This window comes from Chionomys nivalis, chromosome 1 (assembly GCF_950005125.1).
Source record: "Chionomys nivalis chromosome 1, mChiNiv1.1, whole genome shotgun sequence".
Taxonomy (NCBI): domain Eukaryota; kingdom Metazoa; phylum Chordata; class Mammalia; order Rodentia; family Cricetidae; genus Chionomys; species Chionomys nivalis.
In genome coordinates, this window is record NC_080086.1 from 74,156,107 (window position 1) to 74,167,977 (window position 11,871).

The 11,871-nt window shown below is 36.5% G+C and overlaps 1 protein-coding gene across 4 annotated transcripts in view; it reads left to right on the forward strand.

The window, feature by feature from the left end:
* Positions 1-11,552, forward strand: part of Ctnna2 (catenin alpha 2) — a 1,144,480-nt gene extending 1,132,928 nt beyond the window's left edge. For all 4 annotated transcript variants that reach the window (XM_057766952.1, XM_057766959.1, XM_057766967.1 and 1 more), the window contains one exon: positions 10,344-11,552. In XM_057766952.1, the coding sequence (XP_057622935.1) occupies positions 10,344-10,631 (288 nt within the window). In that variant the 3' untranslated portion in view covers positions 10,632-11,552. The remainder of the gene's footprint in view (positions 1-10,343) is intronic.
* Positions 11,553-11,871: the final 319 nt, after the last annotated feature.

Consider the following 11,871-nt stretch of genomic DNA (forward strand, 5'->3'; position numbering starts at 1 on the left):
GATTGAGAATATTGATTTTTCATCTTAAACTCAGGCCCAATCTTTGTGAGAGTCTAATCTAGCAGGCACCCCACCCCAGACGCCCCACCCCATGTACCTGTAAATTCAGAGAAAAGCCAGAACTGGCCCCAAAATTGTCTGGCTTCCCAGAGACTCAAGGACAGCCAATCAGAAGCTAAACAGACAAGTTTTTCTTCCAGTTACTGGGTGGTTTTGTGGAAAGTTGCAAAAATCCCCTTATGACTTAGAGCCAACTATCCTCAACCCAATCAGGTAATGTTAAAGCATGTAACTCCCTGCTTGTGGTTTTTCTCTTTGAAGACCCCCTGCATTGTGAGCCTTTGGCCTTTTTTAATCACCCTCTGCATCAGTGTATGGGACAAAGCAGCTTCTTCTTGCAAGCCTGTGGAACAATAAGGAAACCTTGTGTAATTGCATTGGAAAGTCGGCTCTGTGGTAGTCTCATTGGGGGTCTCGCAACTCAAGCATAAAGTTTCTTAGCCAGATTAGCTTCTTACCAACTCCTAGTAGACACTTCTTCTAGCCACTGCCAAGCCCTAAGTGTTGCTAGATATTTGGGGCATCAGAGTTTTGCCTAAGATCCTTAATATTTTTTGTATTGACTCTTTATTAGTTCTGCATTCTGAAGGACTTACTAGTCCTAAAAGTATGCAGACATTTTCATGTTTTCTATTTTCCTTTTCTGAACGCTTTTCCACATTTTATCCACGAAAAGTATAAGATTCTGCTAAGGATAAACGTTAGGTTCAGGTAATGTCAGTAAAGGCAGAATAAAATAGACATCCACATTATTAAATTGACGGTGGAGAGTGAAGGAAAACTGAAATGGGATCAAAAGATTTGGGAATGAAAAGTCGCAGTAGTAATAGGGGACAGATAGAGCTGAGGATTTTGTACATAAGTCCATGAACTAAGGACATTTTTACAATTAGCACTTAGTAATCTAGTAAAACTGTAGATTATATTGTATTGTGATCAATATCATACCATTTTCACTTAACTATTTACATGTCTACATAGAAATTACATTTATATTGCAACTAAGTAGTCATGTGAATGGTTACATAGCTTATCCAGTTAGTGTGGCTATAGATACCCGCTTTTCTACTTCAAGCAATGCTTCAGTAAACATTCTTGTGCAGTATAAAGATCAAGACTTTCAAGTACAGCTGCGTTTAGTAACTCATTAAGCATCACGTAGTTAGTGATCAATTTCTTTGGACCTTGAACCCAGGTTGAGTCATAGCTTAAGAATTCACAACTGTTGAAGAAGGGTTTCTCTTATACTGCCTCATCGTCATGAAAGTTGGGAACTGGGGCCACTGGAAAAAGGAAGAGTGAAGGTAGGGATGCTCTCCATAGGCAACACAATAAGAAGCCTTGGTCTTTTGAGGAGTAGCAATATGATATTAAAATTGGAAGGTAAATAATGAAGATATATATATATATATATATATATATATATATATATATATGATCATAGAGGACACAGTCAATGGTGAATATACAATGAATATGCAGTATACTCATACGATGACACAAAAACTGACAGTCTCCAAGATACTGTCCAATACTCTGTCATGGTGTTTGTCTGAATATTCATAGGTCACTTCCTAACCTGATGAATTTATTTCCTCACAAGTCTTCTGTCACATGGAAGCAAAGATTTTAGAGATCAATAAACCATGAAGTCCTGAATGGTGGGATGATGTTGGGAGCTGGAAGGAGGAAGAAAGTCTGGAAAAGATGGGAGAATTCCTAGGTGCCTGAGACATAATTGCTCCTAATTTTACAAGAGGCAAAGCATCTCAAGAGTAGCAAGAACCTCTTGTTTGGGTTGAGCAAGAATTATTCAGCCTTTACTGGTAGAGAAAAAATGGCTTTAAGCCATATTTAGAAAATGTGTTGACTGTAATTAAGCCTTCATGGGAGTCCCCAAGGTTTACTTACCTATAATTGAAAAAATGCAAATGAAGACAGTTAATCAGTGAACTGGCCGACTATGAAGCACTACTACCAACCTAAATGAATTAAAAAATCCAAGACACAAATATAGCCAGTGGAGAGTTACCTGGGAACCAATTGGTAAATCTCCCAGTGAGGGTTTGCAGACATTTTTGCTTAGCCTGTCTGAGAATGCAGGACCTTTGTGCTAAGATCTTTGCCAATTTAATCTTTGGTTCATACATACAGATTTCCTCAGGACTGACTTTCAGTGTTGGTAGAGCACCAACTGCCTCTCTGGGAGAGGTCAAGGACCCCCTACAGAAGAAAACAACAGATCTCTTGTGTTCCTTTCTGTCATGATTGATCCCCTACTTAAAATGAAAATATTTGTCATACAAGACTGAGTGATCAAATAAGAATGACTCTGGGGCAAACTAATTGCTCAGGTTTATCTGACAATATCCTAGGTGATATCTGTTAGACATTGGTGCATATTATATTTCGTACTTGTGGTTAAACAACAATCAGTCAGGGACATTTATTTTTTTACCTCAGACACAATGATTCTTAATATATGTTGCTAGCTTTTATTACCTAATTTATAAATAGTTTCTTAAAATAACTTGCACTTCTGTTAAAACTTACATATTCTCATTAACCGTTTTATTAATTGAAAACTCATAACAAAGTGCCATTACTAAGAAGTGCACAATCTGTTCCTAAAAAATTAGTTATTGGAATAAAAAGGGGAATGTGTGTCATTTAAATAAAAAGTATTTGTTAATGGTTTGATGGGCAGTAATGAAATCAAAAGGTATTTAAGCTCATATACATATAAACCTAATATAGTGAGTGATTTATCTGTGCTGTAAATGGTACCACACTCTCTTCAACAACTTTGTGAAAATGTAAAATCTTGGAGGAGGGAAGTTAATATGTTGCCTCTTCCTTTGTCACTTAGTCAGTTCTGCGTAAACAAAGTACTGTGATAGATTAATAATGTCTGCCCTGAAAACTACAAGAGTGAGTGGTAAATCACTATTTGGTATTCCTGGCAGTTTTAAGCAAAAGAAAACCAGCTTTGCTAACTTTATTTTACTGTTGCTCCTTGAGGAAGTTAGTGGAGTCACAAAATGATAACTTGCCACAGTAGACATGTTCTTTCCCCCATTTTTGCCAGTATATAAACATCCTAAAATGTCTTATATTGAGGAAGAAGGGACACAGCTAAGTCTTTTCACCCCATCTTTGTTTATTTATTGCTCCTGACTTACTAAAGATTTTTTAAGGAATTATTAATATAAATTCTGGAAAAGAGGCAGATATTTCAAGGTATTTCAGATGTGTCATGGCTTCTAAGAAGATCAAATACCTTTTCAAAGTCTAAGGACTTATTAAAAAATAAGCAAACAAAAATATTCTTGGCAGATTATAGACCCTATTGCTCTCTGTCTAGCTTTTCCATTCATTAACAGCAAAGCTGACTTGTAGCAAAATCTCCCCACACCAGCAAGCAATGTGAGACATTTTTGTGTGGGTGGGGATGGGTAAATATAACAAAAGGCCAGCTGCAGTTTTCTGAAAGTATCTGCCTTTTAATAAATTTATTCTCAATTTTTCTATCATAGTTTTTTTTTTCTTGCAAAATATGTAGGTGAGTGCCGCTAAAACTATTTCCTGTTGTGTACTAAAGCTGTCTTATTTAGCCACTCAGAAATCTTGCAAGTTTCTAAAATGGACTTCTGCCATATTTGTGGAACCTATTTCTAGTTTTATATTCACTGTTATTAGCTTGGAGTTGAGGTAATGAAAATAGAATAGTTTTAGCCTTGACATGAAAGTGAAGTGCACTTTCTCTTAGGCTGTTGAACATTTCACTGTCATCAAGCATCCTTCTTAGTGTTTCTATTGCCAAAACAAGTCCTGAATGGACTTGCTTTTTCTATTTTTTCACTTGGCCAGCATTCCCATGACATTCCCATTATTTTTGATCAGGGAACAGTTTGCATTTCCATGACCTGCCTTTGTGTGTTTCATTATATATTTTTGGTTCTAATCATTTTATTTAAATATAAACATATTATCTCAAAATGGGTTGAAACCACATGGTTGCTGAGTGTACAGTTGACATCCCAATCCTCTGTGCTAACATTCCTCACCCTTATGCATGACATCCTAAAACACTTGAGTTTTTGGACCCTTTAGTCCAGTGAGTTATCCATGCATTTTTACATTTTTTTTACTTTTAGACGTCATTTTTTATTGTTATTTCTTAAAGGAAATTGTAAAACATAAACGGAATTTGTTTTATTGTTCATTGGCTCAAGTGAGCATCCCATTGCTTTGGATAGCCAATTCTTTCATGATTCCCTTGTCAACCAAAGCTATTTTTTTAATCAAATAGGCTCTTTCTTGATAATGTCATGTCTTAGATTATTAAAAGGATATTGATTTTTTTTATCTGAAAAGTCTTTTGATGAGAATTTTTAAGTAAATATTTTTTACTTTTGGATGTTCAGAGAGAACAGATTTAGGACTTTATGATGCATTCTTTTATCTTGTTCTGTAAAAAAATTTACAAGAAAAAAACATAAATGAATATATATATATATATAGTATATGTATACATTTTAAAGTTAGGATGGATTTATTAATATAAACAGAATGTGATTTTGTTGTGTCTAGATGCCCAATATTCTCTCCAATATTTCTAATGGTCCCTAAAATAACAGTTAGATAAGACACGGGAATTAAACTCAGCTCTGTAACAACTTAACATCTTATGTTCTCAGTCTTGCCTAGGCACATCAAATATAAAGCCAGAGGCAATAGGAATTTGTGACTTGTTTCCCATCAAACTTTTGGAATTGTGACCACCAGGAAACCCATTTTCCTGCCTTATCCATCCCTACATGACTCCGAGAAAATTCTCTATTTCTGTGGTTCCTTAAGCTCTTAACACTCTACTAAGGCCCTCCTCATAGAAAGTCAAGCTTTTAAGTCTGTCTCTCATCTTTTCTGGATCTTTTGGAACATCTGACAATCTGTGTCTGAGTTTGTTCATGTTTACATACTCATCACTTAAGAAAAGTGGTTGATAAAATATAGAATAAATAACTATGTGGGAAATTACCTGGGTGGAAAATGGAGAAAGAATATAGGAAAAAGGGAGAAAAGATTTTAGCATTGCTTTCAAAAGTGTGACTGAGTTATGCATTGATGTTCAGTTTTATTGAAATGGTGCAATGTTCAGTGGAAGCCCAGCTTTAATGAAATAGTCCAACAGTAGTGACTTGAAGTTTTAGGAGATTCCTGAGAACTCATTTCAAGCACGTGTCATGGTATTTTTCAGCTCTAAAGTTATAAAGAATTAGACAGTAGCAGAAATTACCCATGATGGGAGAATTATTTTCTTTTCTTTTCTTTTTTTTTTTTTTTTTTTTTTTTTTCTTTTTCGAGACAGGGTTTCTCTGTGGTTTTGGAGCCTGTCCCGGAACTAGCTCTTGTAGACTAGGCTGGTCTCGAACTCACAGAGATCCGCCTGCCTCTGCCTCCCAAGTGCTGGGATTAAAGGCATGCGCCACCACCGCCCCGGTAGTGGGAGAATTATTTTCAACAAAGTCTTTCCTCCATTCAAGACACAAATGAGGACAGTGAACAGCAAGACTATCCCTATGTGACTTTGTGATGGAAGTTTTGTGTGGTTAAGAATGGGAACAGTGGCAGGGAAGGGGGAAACAGGCCAAAAAAAAAAGCCTCAGAAACAGTTTAACCCACCCTTATTTGCTTTCATGGACTGTAATAGAACAAGATGTGAGGAAACATCTGTTGCCTTCTTTAAAATAGTACTTTGATATTTTGAAAGATTAGTGACATAATTAGGAGCATTTTGATTTCTATGCCCAGGGACAAGTGTGGAAGAACATGAGTCCAGCACAGCTCAACAGAATTGTAGAGGGAGTGAAGATGGCCTATTGTGAGCAATGGCCACACCACTGCTCCTCAAATCAGGCTTCTTGAGTTTTACCCTTGATTATGGGATTAGAGTGGACCATCTATTACTCATAGACCTCACACATGGTGAGATACATTAGCACTCTCAGGACTGAGTGTCCATCTAAATGAGAAAAAGTTGTCATGTGGTCTGATTTGTTAAATGTGAGCTCATATTTTTAAAATTAGCTTAAAAATGAACAGTTGCTCTTAGACTGGTTGCGAAGATCATCAAGGGGAACAGAAGTGACTTTAATGAACACATGGCTTTACACTAAAAAGAGATGCACATATTGAAGGTTTCAGGAATGGTGATGATCTTACATTTTGAATTCATTTTAAGGAGATCTGTTTCAAGGCTTAGAGCTTTAGTTAAAATGGCTCAGACCCACTTAAAGTTCTAAACCAATAGTTACAACTGTCTAGTAGATACACATAGGTTGCCTGCAGCCTCTGTTTCCCTGAGTGTGACTCTAAAACAGAAAGACAGATGTAGGTCAAAAGTTGCTAGGGACAGTTAAACACTGGACAGGAACATTACAAGGTCAAACTGTCTACACAGAGAGGATTCAAACTCCTAAGATAAAAATCTATAGGATATATGAGGTGGACACAGTCATAAAATGTGATGATGATAATGCCAGGATGTTTCAGAGTTGAGATACCAGGCTTCAAGGTCCAGGAGAGCAAGTAGAAGCGGAGGCTTTTTGATCCATATGTAGTAACTTATAAACAAGACCCCAGAGTTTATATAGTGATTGCAAGGAATGATGCTGTTCACAGGCTTTCAAATCTTGTCAAAAGACGGAATTGGTTTTGGTCCCTAAACAGCAGTTTTCTTGCCCATGAAATGAGTGCAACAATCATTGCTACTTGAGAAGTTTTTAAAATTGAATCACATAATTTAATTAACATAACTAAGGCAATGCCAGGCACCTCCTCATAAGTGCTCAATTAATGTCAGTTATTATTATTAGAACTTCACTTACATATGTTAATTTACTCATCTTATTTGAAAATGCCACTGTTAGAGTAAAACATCAGAAAATAGAAAGTAATTATGCTAAATAGGTGTCCTTAAACCCCGCTAAAAGAAATCATGTCACATGTCTTTACTCTTTCTAATATCTTCTGGGGATTAAAATTTCACTTATAACTTTTCAGTTAGAAGTCACTTTGGACAAGAATAAACAAATTCGATGCATTAGAAATTAAAAGAAAAAATAACCCATGCTGAAAAATAGCCAAGTTATTAAAGTAGATCTAAGGAAGAGGACAAAATATATGCTTTTGGAATTCAACTTTATTTTAAAGTCACATTTTGTACTACATTTTTGATTCAGCTTATTATCTGTGTGCAGTTTGTTCAAGGTTCGTTGTCTAGGTCTCTCCCCCAGTATCTGCCTTAGCAGGTGGTGTGAGCAAAACCACTGGACTTGTATCTCAGAGCCACATCACTCTCAAAAATATATGAGATTTATTCACAGGACTCCTGCATCAGGCTGGGAGAAAAAAATGGGTTCTGAAGAAGAGACAGGTTCCCCTAGCTTTGCTGAAGAATCAGATACCATCTATCTAAGAATGGAAATTGTAATAAAAAAAAAACTCCAAATTACCTGTATCTTTTTATTCAAATCCATTCCATTCTTTTCCCCAAGACTCACTCTTTAAGAGCCATTTAATACTATAATAGACATATCTTGTTTATTCTACTAATTCTATCATAACCCCCCAAAGAAATATTATCCCTGGCATATAACTTGACTCTCTATTTTACCAATGGCATGGAATAAAATTAACTAGCTTTATGAATAAATATTAGTCATTTTTGAAACCTGAAAGCTGATGTGGAAATGATCATAGTTAAGGATGAGGGTCATGGGGAATGTTATTTAGAACTCATTAAACACATCATGATGGATGTGTTCTAATTGACACAACACATTGTCTTATCTCTATCCATAAATTATCCCTCCACTTGGCATGAAACTGGGAAAAAAAACTGAGCATGTGAAATTTCGTCAGATATTGTGAAGGACTAGAGGCAACTGATAAGATATGCTGATTGCTTCCATTAGTTTAGCTGTCACCAAGCTTTGGTATATCTATCAGAATCCCTAGGTCTCTTGTTAAACATGGAAGATTTTTAATTTTTATTTTTAATTTGTTTCTCAAATCTTTGGGCTGAGCCTCTGAAAGGATTTTTTCTTGGTGATGCTGACATGGCAATCCAAAGGCTGTAGAATAAGAAGCACTAAAGTAATCTATGCGTGGCTTCTTTCTCATATTAATATTGAATAATCTAGAAATTTGTTATTAATGTTAGCTTTAGCAACATAGTTGGTATAAACTAAACAGCACAGATTGGGCAATTATTTGTATATATGCACCTTGTATAATCATAAAAGACGGCAAAGTGAAATGTTAAATGGGTTGCTCTACTTGATTAAGTTAAATTGCATAGCAATTCATTATATTCTAGTGATTCATGGCTTAGTGCCACAAACTGCTATTTTTCTACAGTATTAGTCTTACTGATATTTTTCATGGCAAAGCATCAATTAATTAGTATTACTAGAGACTCAAATACAAAGAATGTTATATTTTCTCAGTAATCAGAATCCAAGCTTTTAGTTAATGGAATAATTGCTCATTGGATTGTAATCATTTTTAACTTAGTGTAAAACCTCTTTTTAGTGTTTATGAAGAATCAGGAGCAAGAATCTGTTAAAGTAATGGCATCAGAGAGACATTGATCTAACTTTCAATGATCCCACTTACTACATGGCAGACATTTTGATCACAAGAGATGACATGAAGCACTGTGAATGTCAGTCACATGAAATGGCAGAGCCATGGGGTTTTAGTGTCTTTTCTTAAAGCTATTTCTATTCACTAAACCTTTCATGTCTCTGTGTTTCATTTATATCCCTTCGAGTGGTCATAGTCTAGGTACCCACGTTATATAAGCAGTACTTTACAAAGGAATACAGAGGAGGGTCTTTAATTCAGTCCTTTAAACTGTGAACTACTTTCTGTATTTCTCACTGCAACGCAATTGATGAATGGTCTACCATGCTCAAACACATCTAGAGTTGGAGTAAAACTTCCAGTCTAGCTAGTGATTTGTTTCTCTCATTAGATTACATGTAGATTCTTTGCTGACAGGGAGTCTGGGAACTGTAGTTTTTCTAGCATTTATGGTTCAGTGCTTGATCCTAGTAGAGTTGAAATGTATTTTATGTAACAAATGCTTCAACAAATTGAAGAAATTAGGTAAACTTAAAAGTGCTGGTCAAGTGATGGGGTTTAAACTCTATTATTATTTTATTATTTATTATTGTTTCTTATGACAAAGCTCTCTCTGTGTAACCCAGGATGTCCCCGTTTTTCTCTTTTTATAGTTGTTCTCACTTATATAGTCCTTGCTAGCCTAGAATTAGCTATGTAAATGCAGCAGAATCCATCTACTATGCTCTGCCTGGCCTTAACTCTTGATCCTCCATCAGCTGCCTCAATGACTAGCTTGTTATGGCATTTTAAAAAAATTACCCACCCAATATGTGTCAGTATGAATCAGTCTGTAAGAATGCCTTAATTTAAAACTACATAAGTTCCTGAACCACATCTCTCATCATAAAGTGACATTAGTGAAATCACCTAGATGGAGTGCTTTAAAGAACTAAGTGGGAACTAAGTGCTTTAGAAATTCGTTAAAAAAAAAAAAAAGAAGCTTGGTGCATAGCATATAAAAAATAGTTGATGAACACATGAGCAGGTGGGCCTTTCTGAACACTATCTGACCCAGGAAATCATACCACAATAACTGATATTTTCATAGGATATATAACCATGATCTAGAAATATTGAAGTGCATACTCCAAGATCAGTAAGTAAAAATCCTATCTTGTCTGGTGTCTTCATTTCTATCAGTCTGGAGTTCAGGAAGTGGAAATAATGTATAAAGATACCTCCATAGGTAGGGACATGAAACAGAAATATAACACTTTGTGGCTTCTTTAAAAAGTATTCAGTGCCTGCCAAATGAATGTGTTTCAAACACTTGAGTAACTGCTACCATTGTGAATGAGTATGTTCCCCATGGGGGAACATACATGCTAAGAAAAGTGCTTCGTCTTCAGTTGTATTGGGATTTTAGAGAACTGTGTACTGTAGAGCAACATGATTTTGCTTATTTTGGAATCAAGAGTAGAAGAAGCCAGGTGGCTAATTTCTAATGTTCGAACTTTATCTTGTGATAATTTGCTTGTGTGGAAACACTAGCAGAAGCACAACACTACTTGATGTGTGAAACTGTACCTGTGTCTTGTGACTCTGAGGCCTTGGCTGACCTGATGCATCTCGTTTTTCTCCTCTTCCAGCTGGACAGTGCTACCTCACTCATCCAGGCAGCCAAAAACCTGATGAATGCTGTTGTCCTCACGGTGAAAGCATCTTATGTAGCCTCAACCAAATACCAGAAGGTCTATGGGACGGCAGCTGTCAACTCTCCCGTTGTGTCTTGGAAGATGAAGGCTCCTGAAAAGAAGCCCCTTGTGAAGAGAGAAAAGCCTGAAGAATTCCAGACACGAGTTCGACGGGGGTCTCAAAAGAAACACATTTCGCCTGTGCAGGCTTTAAGTGAATTCAAAGCGATGGATTCCTTCTAGGACAGTAGGCTTCAAACAAGAAAACGTTTTCTTTCTGTTGTCCTGCCTTTTCTTTCTTTTTCAATTTGATTCCATTTTTGTAAGCATACCTGCCGACTTGTGTGCCTCTGGCATGGGGAATTTAAGAGAACAGTATCTGTTTGCATGTAAGATGAGATGAGATCAACACTACTGCCATCGGTAGCCTGCAGAGGGGACAGATCATTTCTGTCCCAAGGTGGCACGGAGCTGTCCTTAGCAACATTCTCTTAAAGTTGGGCAAAGAGTTCACACTGCAATGTTCATGGGTGTGGGGGGGAATGGGGAAATAAACTTAAACTCTACAAAAGCAAACTCTAATGCATGCAAGAATCATTAAGTTGGCAGGTATATTCATAAGTGAAAAACCTGGAAGTGTAACGGTAGAACATAAAACCTGTACTGCTTCTGTTTCGGTGCAAAAATGTATTAGCCAATACGCTGAAGTGTGTGGCCCGCAAATTGAACAATTTAACCTTTATGTCCTGTATCCATGCTATCATGTGGATTCTTACCTGAGGAGAAACTAACTTGTCCCTTCTCCAAGGCTTCTTTAATCTGCATTCTGTTCTTCCTTCCTGGTAGTGCCATTACTAGTGCTCCTCTCATCATTTCTCCCCTCTGCTGAAGACAATAAACATTCATTTGAGACACCTGGATATGTCTGCGGACACTGACAACCCAAAGTGGAGCTCGACTGTCCTTCCTTCTGCTCCTTTCTTTCCTTTTAAACTTGAACTCTGACTTTGCTAGACATAGAAGGCTCAATGGTGGAACGTTAGCGCAATGGCGATTGACAGTGTGTGAAGGTTTAGAGGCAAATGCATAGGTGTGTAGCTTGGAGTGCTGGTATCTAATATACCATTGTATTCACTGACACAAAATAAACACATTTAATCTTGACACCTGGATAGTGTTTCATTTCTCTACACGCGTGGGTAATATAAGGCCACAGAATATCCTTAAACATTGATTTAAAAAGGCTTCTTGTTTGAGTTTTACAAATAAGCACTAAAATATATGGAATCTCTCAGTCATTTTTCTTCTAGAAATGTGTTTGGTGGTTTGTTTTGCCATTTGTCTTGCTTCATTTTCAAACTGAATCTGAAATGAGAATGCTTGTATTTCACTTTTCTGGTCCACAGTTGGCCGTAGGCTAAACTCCTAAAACTTGAGATGTAAGATTTAAAGTTAAGCTATACTAATTTCAAAAATATTTTAT